The 26,457-nt window shown below is 38.3% G+C and overlaps 1 protein-coding gene across 1 annotated transcript in view; it reads right to left on the bottom strand.

The window, feature by feature from the left end:
- Positions 1-10,460: 10,460 nt before the first annotated feature.
- NPTXR (neuronal pentraxin receptor) overlaps positions 10,461-26,457 on the bottom strand; it is a 29,487-nt gene continuing 13,490 nt past the window's right edge. Inside the window, exons 2-5 of the mRNA XM_070756099.1 lie at positions 15,109-15,331; positions 13,417-13,661; positions 12,516-12,695; positions 10,461-10,914 (exon numbers count right to left, since the gene is read on the bottom strand). Of these exons, the coding sequence (XP_070612200.1) occupies positions 10,690-10,914; positions 12,516-12,695; positions 13,417-13,661; positions 15,109-15,331 (873 nt within the window). The 3' untranslated portion in view covers positions 10,461-10,689. The remainder of the gene's footprint in view (positions 10,915-12,515; positions 12,696-13,416; positions 13,662-15,108; positions 15,332-26,457) is intronic.

Below are 26,457 nucleotides of genomic sequence, written 5' to 3'. Positions count from 1 at the left end.
TTTCGATCATGTCCCCCCTTTTCCTTCTGTCCTCCAGACTATACAGATTGAGTTCATTAAGTCTTTCCTGATACGTTTTATGCTTAAGACCTTCCACCATTCTTGTAGCCCGTCTTTGGACCCATAGTTCCCTGTAAGCTGAGCAGTGAGCAATCGCTCACTTAAAAATCATCATCAACTCAGAGTTTTCCAAACCTGCCCAGAAGCCGAGAGGGAAAGAGTGAGAGGGAAGGAGAGAGAGAGGAAGAGAGAGAAACAGATAGAAAAAAGAGAGGAAGGAAAAGAGAAAGAAAAAGAATGGGAGTAAGGAAGAGAGAAAGAAAATAAAAATCTAGTTTGAAACTAGCTCAACTATTTAAGTGGCATTTTGATATTGATAGAGTTGCCCTATTATGAGCTCACTGTTATAGACACACAGTACAGTATTTTATTTTGAAATTCTCTGAGGCAAAACAGGGTGGGTTTTTTATTTGTTTGTTTGTTTGTTTGTTTTTTTATTTATTATTTCTGTGCTGCCCAGTCCCGAAGGGACTGCCGCTCAGACACTATACTTTTCCGCCCACCCCCCCAAAAAATTAGAGGGAACACTGTTTGGACCCGTTCAATTTTGTCAATATCTTTTTGTAGGTGAGGTCTCCAGAACTGAACACAGTATTCCAAATGTGGTCTCACCAGCATTCTATATAGCGGGATCATAATCTCCCTCTTCCTGCTTGTTATACCTCTAGCTATGCAGCCAAGCATCCTACTTGCTTTCCCATGGAATCATGGAAGCTATCTTGTATAATCTTAATTAATTTGTAGAACTATCCTAATATTGTTTGTCTGACAACAACTCTCTAATGTTGTAAACAGGACTTGTTTTCTGACCTCTTCAATTCAGAGAAGCCTGTGCAGTTCTTCCCCCAGCCTACTGCCGTAATGTGTAGAATATGAATCAAACACACAAGATTGCCACTTATCTTTTATCGCAGATTTAATTAGCATGAACCCTCATGTTACTGCTTACTTTGGCACACTGCTGCAGATGTTGTTTTTGAAAAAGCTAGAGAGGAGACAACGGGAGCAAATTGAATACATGCTTTTACCCACAAGGGTTTAAGATGAAAAATTTAAAGTGCTGCATTATAACTAATGAGTCCGGGAAAGAACTTTCTTCTCAAATATCCAAAGCTGCTAGGAGTTGGTTGAATGTAGTTAGAGTGGCAGAATGTTTGAAATTGGGGTTAGTTCGTGTGATAGATCACATGATAGGTCTCCAACCTTGGCAACTTTAAGGCTTGTGGACTATAACTCCTAGTGTGACCTAGTATGTAAATGGTGTGCAGGGGGTGTATTTGAACCTTAAGCCTGGTATGTGTTGCTCTTAAAATAAGGACCATTTGGCAATTCTCTGTCTTGCATTCAAAGGTGGTTTTAGCAGTGGTGGTGGTGGTGGAAGAAGTTGTATTGCTATTAATTTTATTCCCACCCCCCATTTTTGATCTGCCCATCTTCCTAAAATCCTGTATCAAAATTAGAACACCCTTTTTTTCCAGCTCAACCAGTATTATATTATCTGCCTTCTCCTTCATGGCAGAAAGGTAAGAGTTCTTTGTTAAGACTGGGATCATTCCCTAGGATTGGATCCAGATGAATGGAATCTCAATTATTGTGTAGTAACGCATCTTAGTACATTGTCATTCTATGGTATTAATTTTTAAAGTACAGTGGTACCTCTACCTACAAACGCCTCTACTTGCAAACTTTTATAGATAAGAAACGGGTGTTCAAGATTTTTTTGCCTCTTCTCAAGGACCATTTTCCACTTACAAACCCAAGCCTCTGAAACTGTAACCAGAAAAGGCAGGGAGAAGCCTCCGTGGGGGTCTGTCTAGGAAACTCCTGGGAGGAAACAGGGCTGGAAAAGGTGGGGAGAAGCCTCCGTGGGGCCTCTCTAGGAATCTCCTGGGAGGAAACAGGCCCTCCACCCTCCCTGTGGTTTCCCCAATCGCTTGCATTATTTGCTTTTACATTGATTCCTATGGGAAAAATTGCTTCTTCTTACAAACTTTTCTACTTAAGAACCTGGTCACGGAACAAATTAAGTTTATAAATAGAGGTACCACTGTATTGTATTTGTAGTTATAATTGACATTTGTACACTACCAAGAAACCTTTTTGAATTGGGTGTCCATATAAATGAAATAAGACCTTGGATGAGATTGTTCTGATGTAGTGTAGAAATTATAGAAGATAATTTTGGCAGAGGCCAGATCTGTTACTAAAGCAATGAGGAGAAAAACATAGCTTAAGTCCAAACCAAGCAGAAAGAATTTGTAAGCAGCTCAGACAAATATCTCCCTAATTCACATGGGTATAAAAAGGGGAGAAGGCAGAGCAAAATCAACTTTGCAAGATTCTGTTATTATAGCCACATTTAATAAAAATAGTTTTAGCCATGTGTTGAGTTGACACTTGGTCTGACCTCTCACTGTGCATCAATTCCGAAGGGCCCCTTGGTTCTTCAGTAAATAAAATTGCTCATTATTTGGAGTTGGACTCTGATGGGGCAAGTCATGTTGAGATGATGGAAAGATGAGTTGCATGGGTAGGTGAGTTGAGTTTGAATTTGCAAGTATTGAGGAAGTGGACTAGAAACTTGATAAGCTTGATAAACCCAGTCACCTCTGTATTAGATCAATGGTTCTTTCGGCTGGAGAATGCCAGGAAGTGATATGTAATAGTATCTACTTTTTTTTTTGAGTATATACCTCTTTCAAGAAACCTTTGCAATTTTCTTCTGTTCTGTAATCTTTTCCTTTGGGGGACATTTTTGTGAAGGTGGTTGGACACAACTTCAGAGTTCCCTGAAGAATATAATTACAGTGGTACCTCTACTTACGAACTTAATTCGTTCCGTGACCAGGTTCTTAAGTAGAAAAGTTTGTAAGAAGAAGCAATTTTTTCCCATAAGAATCAATGTAAAAGCAAATAATTTGTGCAATTGGGGAAACCACAGGGAGGGTGGAGGCCCTGTTTCCTCCCAGGAGATTCCTAGAGAGGCCCCATGGAGGTTTCTCCCCACCTTTTCCAGCCCCATTTCCCCCCAGGAGATTCCTAGAGAGGTCCCACGGAGGCTTTTCCCTGCCTTTTCTGGTTAGTTTTGGAGACTCGGGTTTCTAAGTGGAAAATGGTTCTTGAGAAGAGGCAAAAAAAATCTTGAACACATGGTTCTTATCTAGAGGCGTTTGTAGGTAGAGGTACCACTTTATCCAGATGCTTTTAAGTCAGGTTTCACACAGTGCTAATATTGAGTCAATATTAGCTGGTACAGTATTAGTTAGGCTTGTTTATGACTTTTGTCAGAGAGGATGAGGGTGATATAATTTATTTGGTCTTGCTATGACATTCAATATGATTATATTAATTAACCATGGTATTCTTCTAGATCAAGTGGTTTTCTTGGAGGTTTGAAGCGTGATGTCTTTGTGATTGGATTTGCATTAACAGAAGAGAAAATTCAAAGATTTCAGTGATGTGGGATTTTCAAGGATTAGCATCTTGCCCTCCTGATTAACAACTCTACGAGACCACTGATTAAGGTCACCCTTCAATTTGGGAACTGTTTTTTTTCTCCTGAATTTAGTTTTCAGGTTATGCATATTTATGTTTATTATTATCTTATTTTGTAAACCACATAAAATTGTGATAGACTGGAGCTGCCTACGAATCGCATCAATCAATCCCAGGTTTAAGCCTACTTTTGATCAAACTTTCACTGAATGGAGCTCAGTCAATCACTGTCAGAATAATTTATTGTACTACCAGAATGTTTTTGTAAAAGCAAAAAAAAATAAAGTTGTATACTTCTTGAACTCCTAGAGGTAAGGCAGGATGTGAATTTAATCAGATCTCTAACATCTATAGAATATTGTAAGTAATGCTCAGGGGCATTTTTATTTCAAATGCCAGAAGATCATCGAATCTGGAGGGCCTCGGGTCAGGAAGAATCTGCTAGAAATTGTAGAATCTTGATCAAGATGTTTTGGCACATAGTAAGGAAATATTGAATGAATTGATACTATAGATCAGTGATGGTGAACATTTTTTTGGTGGGTGCCAAAAGGACGCATGTGCATGATAGCGTGTGCGTGCCTGTATACCCATAATGCAATGCCCTCCCCACGCATGCACACACAAAAACACCCATATCCACCCTACCCTTCTGTGCATGTGTGCAGACCTCATTGAAGCCTCTGGACTTTCAGTAGGCCTGTTGTGCCGTTTTTTGCCCTCCCCAGGCTTCAAGAAAGCCTCCTGTATCAGCTTCCCTAATTTTATGTACTTATCCATAAGAGAATCAAATATAAACATCAAATTTATTGTCAACTTTCAAATATACCAAAAAATCCAAAAAAACCCACACATATGGTACATACATCACATCCTTTTAAACAGCTATACAGGAGGAAGGGAGGAAGAGAAGAAGGTGATGGTTAGAGAACTTATTCTTTCCCATAGGCTTGAGATAATATAATCACAGTGTTTACAATTTGAATAGGATTGCTTCTCTTCTTCTGAATAGCTTGATCCTCATAGGCAATGAGACAATTTGAGGTTAATCCTTTTAGTGGCATACATTAAAGATTGACATGTTGGAGTGATGATTCTTATAATTCATTGAGCCAGTTTACACTTTAATATCATTACACATACCCTGTGGAGAACTAGAGACAACTTATCTGCATATAATATGCTGCTGCAATCAGTAATGGGCAGCCAAAATTTTTACTGCCACACTGTGGGCGTGGCTTAATGGTCATGTGACTGGGTAGGAGCGTCTTGCAGCCATGTGACCAGGTGGGAGTGGCTTGAACAATCATCATCGTTCAAGTGAACTATTAAGTCCTCGACTTACAACCTCACCAGTATCATTCCCCAGGGTGACAATTTGCTTTGTGTTTCCAACGCTCGCCTTCCTGGGTGCCCCCCCCTCAGGCTGGGTAGCTAGGCGAATGGGTGCCAATCAGCTGTTGAGAAAAGATGGGGGAGGAAATGGGCCCCCTGCAACTCCTGCCGGTGCTGGTCCCCCTGCCACTTTCCGAGGAGGAGGAGGATGGGAGGGAGGATGGTCAGCTGGAGCTGGGCACAACGCTTCATTTATGTTGTGAGCTGCCCCAAGTCCTCAGAGAGGGTTGGCATACAAATCCAATAAATAAATAAATAAATAAATTTCCACTGGTGGAACTACATTCCACCCCATCCTGCCTGCAATGTACACATGATGAAAACAATGCTTATCTCTATTTCCTATGTAATATTTGTACAAGTACACACTATATCAGTCTTCCCAGTCTGGTGTTCTTTAAGGAATATGTGTCATTATTTCCACATGTGCATCACATTATCCAACATATCAGGAGGTTACCTAGTTGGACACTACGTTAGACTTTCATTCATTTAAAGAGAATCCTCACTTATACCTGTCTCCTTAATGGTTGCCCGTATAATCTGAATAGAGCTTTTCTACCTTGCCTTCACTCACTCCATCTGATCAGAGAGAAACTAAAAGAGAAAGAACAAATATACGTATTTTGTATTGTCAGGAAGAAAGGTTTATGGTAATAATACAAAAAAGGGCCCATGCACTAGATTCAGAATTTCTAAAACAGCTGTGCTATCTGGCACTCAAAGATATACAAGTCAGCACTGCTGATTGTGCTCCACCATATAAACAGATTCTATAGCTCTCCAGTGCCTCCCTCCACTTTTCTGGTTCCATTTTTTAAAAACCTGGAATGCTGAAGACATTTTAAGGTGTCTTATTTTTATCCCAGGAGAGGCACAATAAGAAGCAAAACCAGACTGGAATAAGAATAGAAACACAGCTAGTTCTCTGCTGGAAAGAGTGGAGAGCTGAATATTTTTAAGTGACTTTGCAGATTTTAGTGCAGCATCCTGGGCTGTCTTTCTCGTTTGGCATTACAGTGTTCCCTCGATTTTCGCGGGTCCGAACTTCACGAGTAGCCTATACCATGGTTTTTCAAAAAATATTAATTAAAAAATACTTCATGGGGTTTTTTCTATACCACAGTTTTTCCTGCCCGATGACATCATACTAATAACTTTTGCAAATAAATAACAAAAAAATAATTATTGTAAATAAATAATTATGTTTATAAATAACAGGATCACTAAGTGTCTTATTCAATGGTGAGCACCAGTAATAATGGTGAGTAAATGGTTGTTAAGGGAATGGGAAATGGTAATTTAGGGGTTTAAAGTGTTAAGGGATGGATTGTGATACTGTCCATAGCCAAAAATGGTGTATTTACTTCCGCATCTCTACTTTGCGGAAATTCGACTTTCGCGGGCGGTCTTGGAAGAAAATCGAGGGAACACTGTATCTAGAATTTGATATTATTTGTTAGTGACCACATGACACATTTGTGAAAATACATTTTGAATAGATTCATGTGATCTAATAAAATAAAATAGCTTTTCACGTGAGGGAATCAGTGTGGGGATAGTTGTGTCTTGTGGCGGTAATGGAGGGCTTTCTTCACTCCCTAGAAAACATTACTAACAACATTACTTATATTACTAATATACTATACTAGTGTTCAACAGCCTTTCAAGACTTTGGGCTAGCTAGGAGTTTGGGGAGCATCAGATTGAAGAAGACTGAAATCTATCATTGCTTTTGAAAGCCACAAAGGTTTATAAGATTAGGTCTGACTCTTGATTAAGATTAAGACCCGAAAGAACACCGAGTTCTAATATGTAAGTGATGCACTGAGATGGAGTCATTTGTCATACCAGTAACAAGAAATGCTCTATTGAGCAAAGAAATTAAACCAGTACTTATCAAGAGAGAAAGAGAGCCTTTCTCGCTCAGGACAAATGACTTGGGAAATATGTCTTATGTCTGCAAATTGTGTGATAATAATAAAGAAACTGTCCAATGCATTTTCTTTACTGACTGCAAGGAAAATGAAGAATTTGCAGAGGATCAAATGCTTTTATCTCATTCAATCAGCCCCCCTAGTAAAAGAAACATACCAACAGCCAAAAGATTTGATGTCTAAATTCTAGCCACTCGTTTTATATTTCACTCCGGCCACAACGCTCTGCCTGATGTTCACAAGTGGTCTGAAAATCTGTTTTGCACCTCCTTGCACACATATGACTGTGATTGCCATGAATCACATAGCTAATATGGTCTAGTGGTTAAGGCACCAGGCTAGAAACCAGGAGGCTGTGACTTCTATTGCTGCATGAGACATACAAGCCAAGTAGGTGACTTTGGGCCAGTCACTCTCACTCTCACTCTCTCTCTCTCGCAGCCTGACTCATCTCACAGGGATGTTGTGGAGAAAATAGGAGGAGGAGGGAGTATTTGGTATATCCATCCCCTTGAATTATTTATATAAAATAATAATGGGGGAGGATAGATGATAGATATAAGATAGATAGATGATAGATAGATAGATAGATAGATAGATAGATAGATAGATAGATAGATAGATAGATAGATAGATAGATATTTGTTTGTTAGGCATAACTAAGCGGAATTATAAAAAAGATATTTTGTATTTAGTAGTTCATATTTTAACAGCGGCTAGGATAGTTTATGCACAAAATTGGAAGGGGGAAAATATCCCCCCAAAAGAAGAGGTAATAAAGAAAATTTTAGATTGTGCAGAGATGGATATGATGACAAGAAGGTTGAATGACCAAGAAGAATCTGAATTTTATATTATTTGGAATAAAGTTTATAAGTGGATAGAGAAAAATAAAAATTGAACAATATGAGAAATGTATGAATACAATAAAATGATTTTATATTTTCTCTTTTTTATTAACTTAACTTTTATATTATTATAATGTTTGAACAATATTCTTCTTTTCATTTAGATTAATATGTTGACTTAATGAATTAAGAACATATTCTTTTTCTAAATTAAAAATTAATCTTCTAAGATGAGAGGGGTAACTGCAACCCCTACTATGTGTTAAATGTTTGTACGTTTGTGTGTGAATTTTAAGAAAATTAATAAAGTTTTATTAAAAAAAGATAGATAGATAGATAGATAGAAAGATACAGAAAGAGATAGATGGATAGATAGATAGATAGGTAGATAGAAGGATGGATGGATGGATGGATAGATAGATATAGATAGAAATAGATACAGATGGATAGATGCAGAAAGAGATAGATAGATAGATAGATAGATAGATAGATAGATAGTGATAGATAGATAGATAGATAGATAGATAGAGATAGATCGATGATAGATCAATGATTGACCGATAATAAATAAATAAATAAATAGATAATAAATAAATAAATTAAATAAACCAGGGGGATCCAAACACTTAGTAGAAGCCCTATCATAATTTTCATACATCTTTAAAAGGATTAAAATAAAACCCTAAAGTCTCACGTTCCAGTCAAAGAAAAATCATAAAATCTTAGTCCTTTATTATGAAACAATAGTTCTCCCCTCTAGAGCCTTTCCATCCCAACTACATGATAGGTGCATTCCTTAGCTGCCAAAATACAACCCACCCCTATTTGATTTTCAAAAGCTCCTTTAACTACGGGCTGTCTATCAAGTAAGACACACAACCACATTTTCAGTGACACACTTATAAGTTTAGCCATAAATATGTGAGCTAATAATGCAGCGGAAGAGGATGTATATTGTAAGATCCAGTATGTATCAGGGATAAGACAAATAGTAATGGTACCACTGCACCAGAATCTCACAGTAAAATGTGGATGGTAGGATCAGATTGCTAGACTCTAACCCCCAACATTTCTCCCTTAGACTATCCATGATTGACCTTTCCAGGTGCCTAAGGGGTGTACATAAGTGCACTAGTGTGCCTTTCATCCCCTGTCCAATTGTCTTTCCTTTATCTCATATATATATATATATTCTTCCTTTCATATATCTTCTCCTCTATTTTTATATTTTTCTTTATATATATTACCTCATGTCTATTCTCTTCTATATGTATTGTGCATTGGACAAAATAAATAAACAAGCAAACAAATAAACAAATAAATAAATAAAATAAAAATGAATAATCATTATATTGGCTTGAGTGTGGTCCCAAATATTATTTCCTGACATCCTTCTATCTCTCATGAATCAACAATTCATCCAGTCAAATAGTTTGGCCAACTTTCTTCAACTTGGGCATCATTCAGGTACATAGATTTCAACTCTCAGAATCCTACAGTAAACATGACTTTTGCAGATAAATCTTTGAGTTGATATTCATAGAGGAGGAGGAGGAAGAGGAGGAGGAAGAGGAAGAGGAGAAAACATGGATAAAAAAAAGCTATCATAGAGCATAACAAAAGTTTTCATATCATACCATATCACATATCACATCACTTCAGACACAATGCTTTTTAATGAACACAATTCACACACGATCAGCTGCAAGTCACTGTGATGATGATCAACAAAACGAGCCAAGCTTGTGAAAGTTCAGCCCTTAGGAAGGAAAGGCAGCAATGAAAGGGAACATGGGGGTAGAAAAAGGCTTGACCAAGACTGCTCATACTCTACGCCTACCACTTAGAACTCGCCTTTCTTAAAATCTGTCATTATGGCTTATAAGAAAGGTTTTTTAAAAAGAGTTTGAAAATATATAATCTAGAGAAATAAAAAAAAAAAAGATTGGCAGGTCAACATAGGAATTCAAGTAACCGATTAGGGAAATGATACCTCTGGTGTAAAAAAAAAGTATCTGAACATCAAACCATAGGCCTTTGTGAATTTAAGGAAACTGCTGGCACTTTTTGCTTAGTGACAATGCTTTACCTTACAAGGAAGACTACGAACTAAAGCTAGAAGGAAGATAAAACAGCTGAACATCCTGATGAGGACATGCAGATATTAGAAGAATATTGGGTTGTGTATTCTAGACCAGAGGTCTCCAACCTTGGCAACTTTAAGACTTGGGGACTTCAACCCCCAGAATTCCTCAGGCAGCACTGAGGAATTCTGGGGGTTGAAGTCCACAAGTCTTAAAAGTTGCCAAGGTTGGGGACCCCTGGTCTAGATCAGTGTTTTCCAACCTTGGCAACTTGAAGATATTTGGACTTCAACTCCCAGAATTCGCTGGCTGGGGAATTCTGGGAGTTGAAGTCCAAATATCTTCAAGTTGCCAAGGTTGGGAAACACTGGTCTAGATGGTCAGAGGGTTATAAGTGGGCAAATGTCAACACAGTGCTTTAATGCTTTTACAATCCCAATGAACAGAGTTCAAGTTCCATCACTGAAACTATCAGCAATGGGACAGCAGTGGAAGTTCTGGAGATGCTAGTTCTACTAACAATTTCCTAGTCATCCTTTATCTTCAAGATTGGCTACTTTCCAACCACTTTTGCTTCCTTGGTGGAATGTCTAGTCACTCACAGAATGAATTTAAAAATATTTTACTAAAACAATGAATAATAGTGTCATAATTCCATGTTTACGTTTAGAAGGCTTCCTTGTGTACACGTGTTCTCTTTCTCTAACACAAACACACACACACACATACACACATTTTCCCCCTCTCTAGGCCGAATGTAAGAAGTTGCTGGATGGGAGAAAGCAACTGTTGTTCTTTCTTTCCCAAAGCAGATTGAAAGAAGGAAATGTGGCTTGCATGCTCCTCCCTCGTGGCAGGAACGAGAGGCCTTCATGCCTTCATTTTTGCCTCGCAGATCTCAAAACTTAACTTGGCTGCCCCTCCGTGGACTTCAACCAGCTTCTCATCCCACTGGGCTACGTTGCCTTGCAGGTGGCTGGTGCAATTGGCCAGGCCTACGATCTCTGCTGGCATCAGGACACGATCCCACATGTTGAACTGAGAAATTTCCCCAACGAAGGCCTGAGTGGCATCGAATCTCCCTCCCAGTGTATCCTGTGGCATCAAAAAGGAAAAATGGGAAAACACACAAAGTAAATTGGTTGCAGATCAATTTCCGGTCACAATTCAAAGTGTTGGTTATGACCTTTAAAGCCCTTCATGGCATTGGGCCAGAATACCTCCGAGACCGCCTTCTGCCGCACGAATCCCAGCGACCGATTAGGCCCCACAGAGTTGGCCTTCTCCGGATTCCATCAACTAAACAATGTCGGTTGGCGGGCCCCAGGGGAAGAGCCTTCTCTGTGGCGGCCCTTGGCCCTCTGGAACCAACTCCCCCCAGAGATTAGAACTGCCCCTACTCTCCTTGCCTTTTGTAAGCTCCTTAAAACCCACCTTTGTCGTCAGGCATGGGGGAACTGAGACATCTCCCCCGGGCATATACAATTTATGAATGGTATGTTTGTATGTATGTTTGTTTAGTAAATGGGGTTTTAAAATATTTTAAACTACGATTTAGATTTGTTATGAATTGTTTTATTTTGTTGTGAGCCGCCCCGAGTCTGCGGAGAGGGGCGGCATACAAATCTAAATAATAAATAAATAAATGGAAAAGAATGAAACAACCATTGGACGACTCAGAGTAGATGAAAAAGTCGAAGAAAAACTAGAAAATAAGTGGATAGAAAAATATTGTTACTGAAGGTAACTATTAATTTTAATGCAGAGGTTACCAATTCTTCAGTTTTGAGAGCTGCATTTCATATTTTGTAGGAATAGGGTAGTTAATGGGAAAACTTCAAAGGATAATTAGAACTGCAGAAAAAAACAATTGCTACCAATCTGCCTTCCATTGTATACTACACAACTCAAAAAGAGGGCCATGAAAATATTTACTGACCCTTCGCATCCTGGACATGAATTGTTTCAACTCCTACCCTCAAAATAACACCACAGAGCACTGCTCACAAGAACAATTAGACACCAATTTGCTAAACAAATAATTCCCTCAACACTGTCAAACTATTCACCAAGTCTGCATTACTATTACTATTAATTTTCTCAGCATTCCTATCATCCCTCTCCTCCCACTCATGACTGTATAATTGTAACTTGATTGTTTGTATCCTTATGATTTATTTTGACTGGTTCCTAATATGATTTGATTGCTTATTTGTATCCAGACTATCATTAAGTGTTGTGCCTTATGATTCTTGATGAATATATTCTTTCTTTTATATACAATTAGAACATATGCATGAAGACAAATTCCTTGTGTGTCCAACCAACCACACTTGGCCAATAAAGAATTCTATTCTATTCTAGTTTATCCTATCCTATCCTATCCTATCCTAGTCTATACTATCCTATCCTATCCTATTCCATTTTCTATTCTATGATACGGAATAGGGAAACCATAAATGGTAGGCACAGCCATTTCATGCTCTTGGTCCCTAAGTTTCAGGGACTCATTTACGCCAAAAATCTTTTAATTTTCTAGATTTTAAGACTGATGGGTTTGACACAGTCAAGAAAAGACTAATGGGGATCTATCTCTTAGGTTCAAATTAAGTTCCTTTAGTTCATTTGCTAGTCAAGTTGCTTAAATATTGTTTTGGTCATTAATTTTCAAGATCGTGTGGACAAATGAGACTTGCCTGTTCCTGGCCCAAGATCATCACCCCGTGAGGTTTGATTGAATGCCAAGATGCTAGGTTGTCACTGGCGCCACGCTCCACTCCATCTTGATACACAGACCATATGCCATCCCGAGTGATCCATGTAACGCAAATATGGTGCCATGCCCCATCCTTTAAAGTTACAGGCAGATGAGCCACCTTTCAAACAGAATAGAACAGAGAGTGCATTAAGAGCCTAGTGCAAATAGGTGTCTTTGTAGATGCCTTTTTGTCTTTTCCTAAAATTCGCATACCCTTCACTGTTACAGTTGGTGTCCCAATCATTTTACAGTCTACGAGGGTTGCCCAGAAAGTAATGCACCAAATTTTTTTCCTCAGGCTACAGTAATGGTATGAATGCGAAACTTTAGATATACATTATTTGAATTGTCAGGAGTGCATGTATATAATTTTGCATTTTTTGAGACAGATAGTGTAGCTGCAGCAGTGTTTTGAAATGGCGTCTGTAAGTGATGTACGTTACAAGCAGTGTGTCGTCATTGAATTTTTCACTGCAGAGAAAGGAACTGTTGGGAACATTCACAAATATTTGTGTATAGTTTATGGGGAATCTGCATGGATCTGAATGAATGCCATTCACGGAACACATTTTGAGGATGACAAAGAGGAGATTTGCACAGTGCAGAAATGGCTTCATGACCAGAACAAGGAGTGGTACCGACAGGGCATACAAGCCCTTGTGTCTGCACAGGGAGGTCACAAATGTCAAGATGACTTTTGTAGTGCAGTCCTTCCATGCTACAATGGTACTCCAGCCTAAGGAAATCATACATTGTTATTACAGCTAATGCCACTTTTAGAACAGGGCAGTGCTTGTGCCATTCAATTCGTTCTATGCTGGAAACTTCCTTTATCTTACCTTGTCATTAATTATAAGTTCCATAGGATTGTTTCCCCATACTATCAGTACAAGTTCATTGGCTTGTCCAGGTGCCGAGTAGGAGAAAGGGGTGCCCACTTCTGCTGCATTCTTAGCTTTCAGCCACATGCTGATAGTGAAGGCATATAGTTCAGGCAAGCTTTTCTTCATCCGAGCATACATGTAGTTGTTTCGTACGGGGATGGAGACTTTAAAGGCTCCAGGAGAATTGAAGGTGGTTGTTTCTATGTGCACAGGAGATAAATAAGAGTCAAACGATTTATGAAAGATCTGCAGAAATAGAGAAATATTTATCTATTTATCTATCTATCTATCTATCTATCTATCTATCTATCTATCTATCTATCTATCTATCTATCTATCTATCTATCTATCTATCTATTGGATTTGTATGCCGCTCCTCTCCGGAGACTCGGGGCGGCTAACAGCAACAGTAAAGCAGTGTACAATAGTAGTCTGATGTTAGAAATAATTAAAAGCCCATTAATTTAAAAATAAAAATAAAAATCCTAATATATGATCAGTCCGTCGTTATCGGAAAGAGCTGCTGAAATGGGTGTCAGATTTTATTTTATTTTTATTTTTATTTATTTATTTGTTTTGTCCAATTTACAATAATACACAATGAGGGTTATAGAGGATATAATCAGGTAGAATGTATTAAAGGGGGAATAGAGGAGAAAATAAAGGAGTGAAATATAACTATGAGAGAATAGCAGAAAAAGATATAGGTATAGAAGAGAAGATATAGGAGATATAGGAGAGACAATAGGACCGGGGATGGTAGGCACTCTGGTGCACTTATGTATGCCCCTTACTGGCCTCTTAGGAACTTGGTGAAGTCAACCATGGATAGTCTAAGGGTAAAGTGTATTGGGGGTTAGGGGATGATACTACAGAGTAGTATCATATATTATTTATAAATAATCAGTACATTAGTCACATTCTATCAGAATTCAAGGTCATTTGCCAAAATGAATTCTTAGATTTAAGAAATACTACCTAGCACATAACTAATTTGTGGGATCCACAGCCACAAATGGGGAAAAGATGGTCACTAGCGTAGCTGGCTGTAAGAGAAGAGTCATCCAAGTTACAGAAGCTACTTGTGTCAATCAATGGTTGCTAATTATTTTACAGTGGCTGTATGGAAGTTTTCACTGGGGCCTACACCATCAGATAATATTTGCTGAGGAACCATGAGCAGAAGAGACCCACTGTGTAATAAATGAGTAGCACCAGATCAGAAAGCTCTTAATGATAAACATTTCAACAGCACGGCATTTTGATGCATTCCTTTCTAATTGTTAAATCTTTGTTTAAAATAAATAAATATGACCGATACCCAGAGTTATATAAATATGTACACTGCTCAAAAAATAAATAGAATAGAATATAAATACAATAGAATATAACTCCAAGGAAATCAAACTTCTGTGAAATTAAACTGTCCACTTAGGAAGCAACACTGATTGACAATCAATTTCATTTTGTGGTCAGCACATTCAACTTTGTACAGAACAAAGTATTAAATGAGAACATTTCATTCATTCAGATCTAGGATGTGTCATTTGAGTGTTCCCTTTATTTTTTTGAGTAGTATATTAAAAATGAATGTATGAAAGTTCTGGATCTAACCCCATATTCTGCGCTCCTTATAGTCACACTAACCATGCTCAAGCTCAACGACCCGGTTATGGAGAGCATCCAGCTCCTTTTCGACATTGTGTTGCTGTTGGTTGTGGCTGCTGCTGATGGAGGTGCGTTCTTTCTCCAGGGCCAAAAGCTTAGAGAGAATTTGTCCTTCCAGTTCCTCCATCTTGGTGTGGATGGTCTCCTGGGCTGGCACAGGGGCAGAAGTAGAAGAAGCATTCGTTCGAGTGGGATTGTCCTGCTGTACTCAGAGAAAAGATAGAAAGGGAGATTAAAAAAATAGATTAAAAATAAGGGAAAATAATCACATACACAGAGAGAATTCAGAGATGCCATTATTGATGTACAGTAGTCCCTCACCTATCGCTGGTGTTACGTTCCAGACCCGGCCGCGATAGGTGAAATCCACGATGTGGAATTTATCGACTGATAGTACTTATTTAAGTATTTATATTGTAATTGTTTGGTAAGTTTTCATTGTTTTAAGTGTTTATAAACCCTTCCCACACAGAATTTATTTTAGATACAGTATTTAAATACAGTATTTACAATTTTAGATATATATTTTTTTTAAAACCTGCTGATCGAGTTCGGCGGGCTGTTTAAATCTGCCGATCGACTTCCTCAGAAACCCGCGAACCAGCGAAGATCCGCGAATGATTTTTCTCATTAATATTTCTTGAAAACCCGCGATGAAGTGAAGCCGCAGTAGGTGAAGCGCGGTATAGCAAGGGACTACTGTAGTTACGTTCCTAGAGTACTCCAGTATGGTTAGGATTGGGCTTTGGGAGAAAGGATCATGATCCTGCAGTCATTAGGGTCCCAAGTGATTTCCAAAAGGGAGCAGTAACCCTACTAGGACTGATGCCATAGCATTAAAAAAACACACACATATGCACGTACACATACTTGCATCAACCAATGGATGGGTGAACATATATAACAACATATGTGTTACTTTTAATTGAGGCTTATTAAGATGTAGCAATATCTAAAGTTCCTCTCTCCAAAAAGTTTAGGATATAAAGTTACTTGATTTTTTTTTAATTTTTAATTTAATTTTAGTAATGAAAAACAAAACAAAAGTAAACATACAAACGTACTTACAAACATAAAACAAGCACAAAGTCAATCAGCTTAATATGTTACATTTCTGTTTGCAACTATTCTTTCTTTTTCTTAAATGTTAATTAGATTCTTTTTTCTTTTCTATCCAACTATGCAGTTTTCCCCAAACTGTGTAATAATTTTAATTTTACAGTTCTGAATACTCTATAACTTTAGGTGCTGAGGTCACAGTTGGTATTAAGATAGAGAAGATCCATAACTAGAGCAAGTCCTTATTACTGTTTGCCAGAATCGATAATCCACTAGGAATATCGAGAAGCCTATTTTTTCTTCCTTTACTCTGATTACATTAGAAATCAGACACATTTTTTCAGCCAGAGAAACTTATTTCACTTAATTGTGCTAAAACACCCTTGATGTTATATTGCATTAGCACAAATGCAGTTAAAATTGTAGGAAACAGCACATCTACTCTGTTATGTCAGACCTACCACCAATATTGCATCTAGTTCCCGTCTCAAAAGGATAAACTGGAACAAGTTTGAATGAGGATGACAGGAAACTCAAAACAAACACAGTGTTCCCTCGACTTTCGCGGGGGATGCGTTCCGAGACCGCCCGCGAAAGTCGAATTTCCACGAAGTAGAGATGCGGAAGTAAATACACTATTTTTGGCTATGAACAGTATCACAAGCCTTCCCTGAACACTTTAAACCCCTAAATTACCATTTCCCATTCCCTCAGCAACCATTTAGATTATTACTCACCATGTTTATTTATTAAAGTTTATTTTAAAAAGTTTAAAATTTATTAAAGTTTATTTATAAAGGCGGACGAAAGCTTGGCAATAACATGACGTCATGGGGTGGAAAAAACCATGCTATAGGGGGAAAAAAATCACAAAGTATTTTTTAATTAATATTTTTGAAAAACCGTGGTATAGACTTTTTGCGAAATCCGAACCCGCGAAAATTGAGGGAACACTGTATGTGTAACTCTTTTAAGGGACATGTAGTTAACAGGACATTTTGTGTTGATAAAGATAAAAGATAAGTATCCCTTTGAATTGCCTAAGCCAGGGGTCTCCAATCTCGGCAACTTTAAGACTTGTGAGCTTCAACTCCCAGCAAAGCTGGCTGAGGAATTCTGGAAGGTGAAGTCCACAAGTCTTAAATTTGTCAAGGTTGGAGACCCCTGGCCTAAAGGAAACGGCATAGAAACAGAAACATAGAAGACTGACGGCAGAAAAAGACCTCATGATCCATCTAGTCTGCCCTTATACTATTTTCTGTATTTTATCTTAGGATGGATATATGTTTATCCCAGGCATGTTTAAATTCAATTACTGTGGATTTATCTACCACGTCTGCTGGAAGTTTGTTCCAAGTTTGATCTACTACTCTTTCAATAAAATAATATTTTCTCATGTTGCTTTTGATCTTTCCCCCAACTAACTTCAGATTGTGTCCCCTTGTTCTTGTGTTCACTTTCCTACTAAAAACACTTCCCTCCTGGACCTTATTTAACCCTTTAACATATTTAAATGTTTCAATCATGTCCCCCCTTTCCCTTCTGTCCTCCAGACTATACAGATTGAGTTCATTAAGTCTTTCCTGATACGTTTTATGCTTAAGACCTTCCACCATTCTTGTAGCCCGTCTTTGGACCCGTTCAATTTTGTCAATATCTTTTTGTAGGTGAGGTCTCCAGAACTGAACACAGTATTCCAAATGTGGTCTCGCCAGCACTCTATATAGCGGGATCATAATCTCCCTCTTCCTGCTTGTTATACCTCTAGCTATGCAGCCAAGCATCCTACTTGCTTTCCCTACCGCCTGACTGCACTGTTCATCCATTTTGAGACTGTCAGAAATCACATAACACCAGTCTTCCAACTTCTGGAACAAAGCAGCTCTGAGTTTCAATACATTCCCTCAACGAATCTTCTGTGCATGTATAGAAACTATTTTGTTGAAGTAGAGGAAGTTACGAAGGCAGAGTGGTCTCTCACTGATGCTTTGCGACCTTTAAACAGTTTGCTCTTGAGTGCTTTTAGAACCTCTGGAAGATAAAGCACCATTGAAGCAGATGGCATACAATCCTCAGAGGCTTAGCTATTAAATTCCTTGAAGAAAGATTAGGGAAGTCAATTGCAGGACAATATATCAACACTCTTCCGATACATACAGGAATGTGTCCCAGAAGAAAACTGTGACTCAAGACATGGAATTATGAGCTTCATACCAGGCAAACACATACTGCTTGAATGTTAGAAAACATTCCTTACGGAGAAAAAAAAATTGACAGTAGAATTTGTTATGGAAGGAAATTGTAGGAAGTTAGCACCCACCCACCGCCTAGAAAAATGAAATACCCTAGGCCTAGGGAATATTAAAAAGGCAGAATATTATATAGAATATCCCTGACTGAGAAATGGAAAAACATGCTTTTAGGCAGGAAAAAAACTCACTCCTAGCCCCTCAACTTTGTCAACGTGCCATGAAGGAATGGCCCAGCTCACTCATCTCCCCCACCTTTGTTAATACCCTGGACCAGTCTATTCTACATAGCAAAGATCTAACTGGACATGTATGCTGTCCATGTATCCTCGTCTGGGTTGAAGAAAGGCAAGGCGTGCGGCATTGCTGAAGCCATCTCTGGAATGCGAAGGCTCGAACCCCTCGTCGCCACTGCTAAATCAGAGGCTGGAGGCTGATGAAGAGGATAACAGCTCTTTATTTAACAATCAGGAACATCTAAAGTGACCAGCTCGCAGGCAGGGAGTGACTTAAAAAACCAGCGGCCAAAACCGCACCTTATATACTTTGTTACTATCGCTGGGATTGGTGACAATGTTTCAAGACTTCGCGCCGGAGCTTCCTATTGGTTGCGCCCGGAGGCTCCTTATTGGTCGCGCCTCGGCTTCCAATTGGTTGCGCTAGCGGGCTTCTTATTGGTCGCCCTGCTCCAATCAGCGATCACATTTATTCTAACAACTTGCAAACATAACATACCCCTCCAAGGCAGACCCATCTAGCAAACAGAAACTCAGCAAAGGCACCTTGGAAGATTACATCAGCGAAGCCTGGGACACAGACAAAAGCCTACAGAGCTAGCTAAGAATCCCCACCATGGCCACTGCGTGTCTGACCATCAATCAGAATACATTTCTTATACAGGAACAGGAAACTCTGAGGTGTGGCCCAACAGAGCATATAAAAAAATTCAGGGATTCTCAGCAACTTCCTTCTCTTCTTCTTCAACATCCTTGAGGCATGTGATGATCTCCCTTTTCCTAGGACTTCATGTATGGCGCCCCGAGTCTTCGGAGAGGGGTGGCATACAAATCTAATAAATTATTATTATTATTATTACTAATCTCACACTACTCACCAGAGCCTACAAAACATTTGCCAGACCCATCCTTGAATACAGTTCATCTGTCTGGAACCCACACCACATCTCGGACATCAACACCCTAGAAAACGTCCAAAGATACTTCACCAGAAGAGCCCTTCACTCCTCCACTCGAAACGGAATGCCCTACGAAAACAGACTTTCAATCTTAGGCCTAGAAAGCTTAGAACTACGACGCCTAAAACACGATCAAAGTATTGCCCACAAGATCATATGCTGCAACATCCTGCCTGTCAATGACTACTTCAGCTTCAACCGCAACAACACAAGAGCACGCAACAAATTCAAACTCAATATTAATTGCTCTAAGCTCGACTGTAAAAAATATGACTTTAGCAATCGAGTTGTCGAAGCATGGAACTCATTACCTGACTCAGTAGTGTCAACCCCTAACCCCCAACATTTCACTCCTAGACTATCCATGATTGACCTCGCCAGGTTCCTACGAGGTCAGTAAGGGGTGTACATAAGTGCACCAGTGTGCCTTTCGTCCCCTGTCTAATTTGTCTCCCCTTATCCCTTATCCCATATGTCATATGTCTTTCTTCCCTTTCATATATCTTCTCCTCCATTTTCATATCTTTTCCTTGTATGTAATACTTCGTGCCCATTCCCCTCGATGTGTTTTGTGTATTGGACAAATAAATAAATAAATAAAATAAAAATGAATTATTACTTCAGACCATGTGGTCCTGCTGTCCTCCATTAAACCATCTTTCCAAGCAATCCCATATTTCCAGGGTCCCCCCCCCCCCCCGGCTTGGAACCGAATCCATAAGGATATTCCTAACAACAAAATAATAGCTTGAACTGAACGTTCAGGAGGCTGGATAAGACATTTGTAATGAGCAGCATCTGTCATTTTGATTTTAGAATCGGTTTTATAATAAATCACATTGGGGTTAACAATGATAGAACATGGGGTTCAGCAATCTTGCCTGCTTTTATTTTTTTTCCTAGTCGTGATTCTTAATTTTTGTAAAAGAACATCATTAAAAGCAGATTGTTCTAGAAGAGAAACGGAAAAGAAAACACTCAAGAAGGTGTGAAGGAGACAAATCTGGAGGATTTTGTTTAGAATGGATGCCAAATTAAATCAACGTTTTTTGTATTTCCAAGGCTGAAATCTTTCAGATTTAAATAAATGTTTTATGGCCAAATACTTTTAGAAAGTTTTGAGAGGAAATTATAGATCTGCTCTATAAAAGAGGATAGGATATTGCTACAATGGGACTTATTACACAGTTAAATAAAAATTTAGTGTTTGAACGTTTAGGAGGAAGTCAGTCAGCCACTCTTCATATTTTCCTAAATATTTGGCCACACAAAGCAGCAAATTCCTTAAGGTACTGTAGGAATTTGCTGCCTTGTATGACCAAATCTTTAGAAAAATCTGAAGAACTGCCTTAAGGATGTTCTTCTTTTCAATTGCAGAATAGGGAATTATAGACCAATCTTTCTGACATCAATTCCTGGAAAAACGTCCAAAACAGTTTATAAGGCGATCAGTCTTTAAGGTTTGAAAGCAGTATATACCTATTTGAAAGTTACATATACCTATTAAGAATTAGTGCTGCCATATTAACTTTATCACATGTTTTGATCTAATAAATTATTTAATGGATTGTGGGACTATTATGGATAGAATGTTACTTGATTTCAGCAAAGCATTTAACTAAGTATTCCAAGGCATTCTAATTAACATAGCTAGTTAAGAGTGGGTTAGATGGTTTAATATTTGTGTAAATATGTAGCTGGCTTGAAAACTGTACTCAGGAAGAGCTTACCAATGGAGTGCCGCAAGACTCAGAAGTCCGAGGTCCTATATTCTTCAGGAGTTTTTTTATTAATCACTTGGGTGAGGAGGAAAATAAAATGTTTATCAAAATGGCAAGTGAAAAAAATAGATGGGATAATTAATATAAAATCTAAAACAAACTTTATCATTTAGAGAAATACAATGAAAATTCCATCAAGGAATGTAATAGTAACAAATGCAAAGCTCATTACTTATTGTTGTGGTTAGCTCTGGCCCAGCTCCTGCCCCAAGGAATGTGCAGGTGGATGTGGGGAAAACATCCACATGCCACAGGCCTGTTTTGCTCCCAATGGAATCTGCCGACGAAGCCTCCTCTGACCAAGGAAGCGTGAGTGACAGGGAAGAGGGGAGTTTGGCAGACAGCCCAGGAGGATATCATCATCTGTATCATCCCTGGATTCTGAACAAAAATGACACATACACGCATGCGTAGAGTGATGCATAGGAGACAACAACTGAAGGATTATTACAAGAGAAAATGAGGCCACCTATGGTTGGGTGGGGCTGCTGTAATTAGTGCTACAGATAAAAGTGCAGCCTAGTATTTTAGGCTCATGGCAATTTATCTGATTCATTGTTTCGTCAAGATCGTGGTTTTTGTGCTGTTCAAGATTGTGTGTGGACTCTCCGGACTTTAGAATTGGACTCAATTTCCCAGTTATTGGGTGAGCAATTGGATTGCATTTAACCTGTGGCTTGCGTGTACCAGAAAATCCCTTTGACGTTTCAAAAGGGAGCTGTTTCTGTTTTTCTGTTTATAAAAACTTTTGGGTTTTCCTTTTATTGTGTGGTGTGTGTCTTCCTGGACTAATTACCCTGTAATTACGGGCAGTTGAAACACGCCGGAAGAACACTTATGAAGCAGAAATCAAATCCAGAATTATTGAATATATACCTTGGCAATAATAGTGGGGGTAGATGGGTAGAAAAAGACATTGAAATATTAGCTGTTTACAAACTGTATGTTGCTTGGATTATGTGGATCAAAAAGAAAAAGAAATGCAACTTTGTTTCAACAGATGTAAAGTGTCCAAATCACAGGAAGCAATAATTCTGATTGGGTTTTTTTTCTTGGTCAGACCTCAGCTCAAGAACTAACTTTAAGAAAGATTCAGACAAACGGTTTAGAAATGGCAATAAGAATGATCAGATTAAATGTTACAAAAACTTCTTAAAAGTAAGTGAATTTCAAGTAGTGGTTGATTTATCTTCACCAGTTATAGTCAAACAGAGGCTAAATATTAGTTTGTTGTGGATGCTTTACTATGGATTCCTGCCTTTAAAAGGGATTAGATTTAATAACCTAAATGACCCATGCCAAACCTTTGAGGCACTATGTAGTTCTTTAAAAATACCTATTTTAGAACCATATGTTTAAAAGTATTTTTAAATGGACCTATACATTTCAATAATCTGAGCCGGGGTGGCGCAGCAGATAGAGTGCTGTATTGCAGGCCGCTGAAGCTGACTGTCGATCTGTAGGTCAGCGGTTCAAATCTCATCACCAGCTCAAGATTGACTCAGCCTTCCATCCTTCCGAGGTACGTAAAATGAGAACCTGGATTGTGGGGGCAATATGCTGGCTCTGTTAAAAAGTGCTATTGCTAACATGTTGTAAGCCGCCCTGAGTCTAAGGAGAAGGGTGGCATAAAAATTGAATAAAATAAATAAATAAATAAATATTCTATTTTATACTAGGAGACTTATGAAGAAATGGAACATAATGTATCTATAAAGCCCTTTATGGCACCGGACCAGGATATCTGCAAGACCGCCTTCTGCCGCACGAATCCCAGCGACTGGTTAGATCCCACAGAGTTGGTCTTCTCCGGGTCCCATCGACTAAACAATGTCGTCTGGGGGGACCCAGGGGAAGAGCCTTCTCTGTGGCGGCTCCGACCCTCTGGAAACAGCTCCCTCCAGAGATTAGAATTGCCCCTACCCTCCTTGCCTTTCGTAAACTCCTTAAAACCCACTTCTGTCGTCAAGCGTGGGGGAACTGAGACATCTCCCTCTGCCTATGTAGATTTTGTGCATGATATGACTGTATGTATGTTTTTTATATTGGGGTTCCTTGCTTTTAGATTATTATTTTAGATTCTAATTATTAGATTTGTTATTATATATTGTTTTTATTACTGTTTTGAGCCGCTCCGAGTCTGCGGAGAGGGGCGGCATACAAATCAAGTCAAATCAAATCAAATCAAATCAAACCAAACCAAACCAAACCAAATCAAATCAAATCAAATCAAATCAAATCAATAAATAAAGACATACATATGAGAAAATAACATGACCCGGAGATAGTCTGCCTTAGTATCCCCCAACTTGATGTTCTTAAAATATGATAAGCCTCCAAACAGATCTGGAGACCATCATGCCCATGGACACTGCCTATCTTTCCTTAGCATGGGCTAAATTAAAAGAAAAAATAAGAAAGGCAAAGATGGAATGAAAGGCAAAGATAGGCAAGAAGAAAACAAAATTGAAAGAGGCAAGTATTTCCCCCACCCCCTTTCTTCTAGCCTTATTTCTCTGTCTACTATTAGCCACTCACATCAGATGTTAATAAAAATGAAGGCAAAACAGACTCCCTGCCGTCCACAGCTCCCTGCCGTTCTCATTCATTATTGTAAAACCTGATCTAGAGGAATACATCTATTATTTAAACCCCTTTCTGTGTTTTGATGAACTACTCCTAGGTGTTCCTAATTAAAGTTGTAGCTTTTCTTCTCATAATTAATCAGCACATCCACTCTTCTTGGTAGAAGATAGGGCTGTGGGGTTTTTTTTTGCCAAGGGAAATTATTGGTCCATGTATGTATGTTAATCAAGCACATCTATCCAAAAGTGTCTTTTGTTTATTATTAAAGCTGTTCTTTGTAAAAAAAAAAATCAGGTTGTGAAAACAAGGGAAAAAAGGTTTACTGGTTTTGCTTTCTGTTCCTTGGATGTATAATAGCTGATAATTTAAGAGCAATGTCAGAATAGAAATGATGAATGGATTTCTTTAAAAAACAGGTTATTAATATTATAAGCTTTCTCTTCTCTATAAGCCAACAGGTATAGAAGCCATCCTCTGGGTTCCAATCATACCCAAGTAGGACAAAGAAATTGGCCTTTTTGATGGCTATTCTCAGAGGACATCCAATTAACAATTCATCACAGGACCCAGCCATCAGTTTGACTAGTTTGTCAATAAAAACATATTTATCACCATAGCAATGGCTGGAACATGCAAAAAATTGCCAATATGAAATTGTTTCCAAATTATGAAATTCCTTGTTCAGGAAGTTTATATCAAATCTCTCTCTCTCTCTCTCTCTCTCTCTCTCTCTCTCTCTCTCTCTCTCTCTGTGTGTGTGTGTGTTTGTGTGTGCATGCATGCACCATTGTTGAAATAGCTTTGCTTGCTGAGAACTAATGTTCCCACAAAATCTTTTCAGCATATTCATATCCTGTTCTACCTTTCCTCTTTTCAACACGTCTGCAATTTGCTATTTATTCTTAGTACTTTTAAAATAAAATTTTAAATTTCCATTATTTATGTATGTATCTATTGAAAAATATTTGTAAGTTTAAAATGATCTGATCTGATCTAATTTTTACAGCATTTCTTTACCTATCACAGATTGCCTTACAATAAAGTTAATGAGCAAATGTGATTTTTTCATTATATCATATCACTTTAGCAAAGAACACCAGAAGCAGTACAGTGGTGTATGAAATATTTTAACATACTCCTTTGGGTAGCAATTTTTTTCTACCTATTCTCTATCTTTTCCCCCCAAACAAGATAGAAAATCTTTTCAGCTTATTCATTTCCTGTTCTACCTTTCCTCTTTTCAATATATTTGCAATTTAAATCTGAAAGAAGCAATTCCTTCCTTAGCTAATTTATCAGGGTAAATAAATATTCTCTCTAGCAGATCTGAGCCCAAATATCAGTTGTGGCTCTGATTCTGACACAGAGTGGTTGTCCAAATCTATCTGTCTCTGAATTAGCCTTCCACAAATAAGATCAGCACAGATCCCTATGAGCGGTTCTGAACATGGACAAAATACACCCCAAATACCTGATGGAATCCGGAAGAATAGAGACGTAGGCTGCAGTTGTTCCTTTTTTTAGACCTTCTGTTTTTCAAGAAAGGAACAGAGACTTGGAGCAAAAAAAAAAAAGAGAGTGGTGCACATCAACATAAAAAAACAACAACAATGTTAATCCAAGAACTCAAAAGAAAAATATACTTTATTCTGGGTTTTTAATGCTCCTTTTTAAAGAACCTCAATCTCAAATAATGTGAGAAACAGTGTACGTGAGACTCATGGATGTGTTCCATGATAGCTTAAAGCAGGAATTGCTAATTTTTTTCTCACTTGCCCTAAAAATCAAAAACCCCAAATAAACACAAATGAACAATAGAAACAATGCAATGAACATTTGGAAAAGGTGGATTTATTAACTAAAGGTTATTCGCACCTCTCTTCGACTTTGTCTGCACCCTTCAAGGGAAGTTTGGGAAACCCTGGCTTAAAGCAAGGCCATTACAATGAAGTAATCATAGTTTAATTCATTCTCCATGTACACCATAATATTAAAATTAACGCTTGCCCCTTTAGTTACATGGCTCTAGCTCCCCCTCTGCAGAATGCCTGTGTAAACTTTGTTTTCCCTACCTTCTTTTCTTTAACCTGATGTTTGTGACAGAATTACTTCAGCCACTATTATGTTCTAGCACGGAGCCCACCAGGAATCAAATGCAGACCATCGGGTTTCATAATAAAGGAATTTACTTTGTACATGGGCTATACTTACAAGGAAAGTCTTTTGAATAAGGTAAAAGTCTTTTGGAGAAAGCAAAAATGTCTTTGCCAAAAGGAGCAGGGAGGATATTTCAACTGGCAAGAGATCCAGAAAAAGAGATAAGCACAAATAATAATTATCCAGCTGGAAATAATCAAAAGTAAAGATGTACAGGAATAATCTTTGAAGCTCAGAGTTTATTTATTTATTTATTTTATTTATTTATTCGATTTATAGGCCGCCCTTCTCCTCACAGACT

The sequence above is a fragment of the Erythrolamprus reginae genome, chromosome 6, assembly GCF_031021105.1.
Source record: "Erythrolamprus reginae isolate rEryReg1 chromosome 6, rEryReg1.hap1, whole genome shotgun sequence".
In the NCBI taxonomy this organism is placed as follows: domain Eukaryota; kingdom Metazoa; phylum Chordata; class Lepidosauria; order Squamata; family Dipsadidae; genus Erythrolamprus; species Erythrolamprus reginae.
The sequence above is the reverse complement of the archived record's forward strand: the minus strand, read 5'-3'. Positions and strand labels throughout refer to the sequence as shown.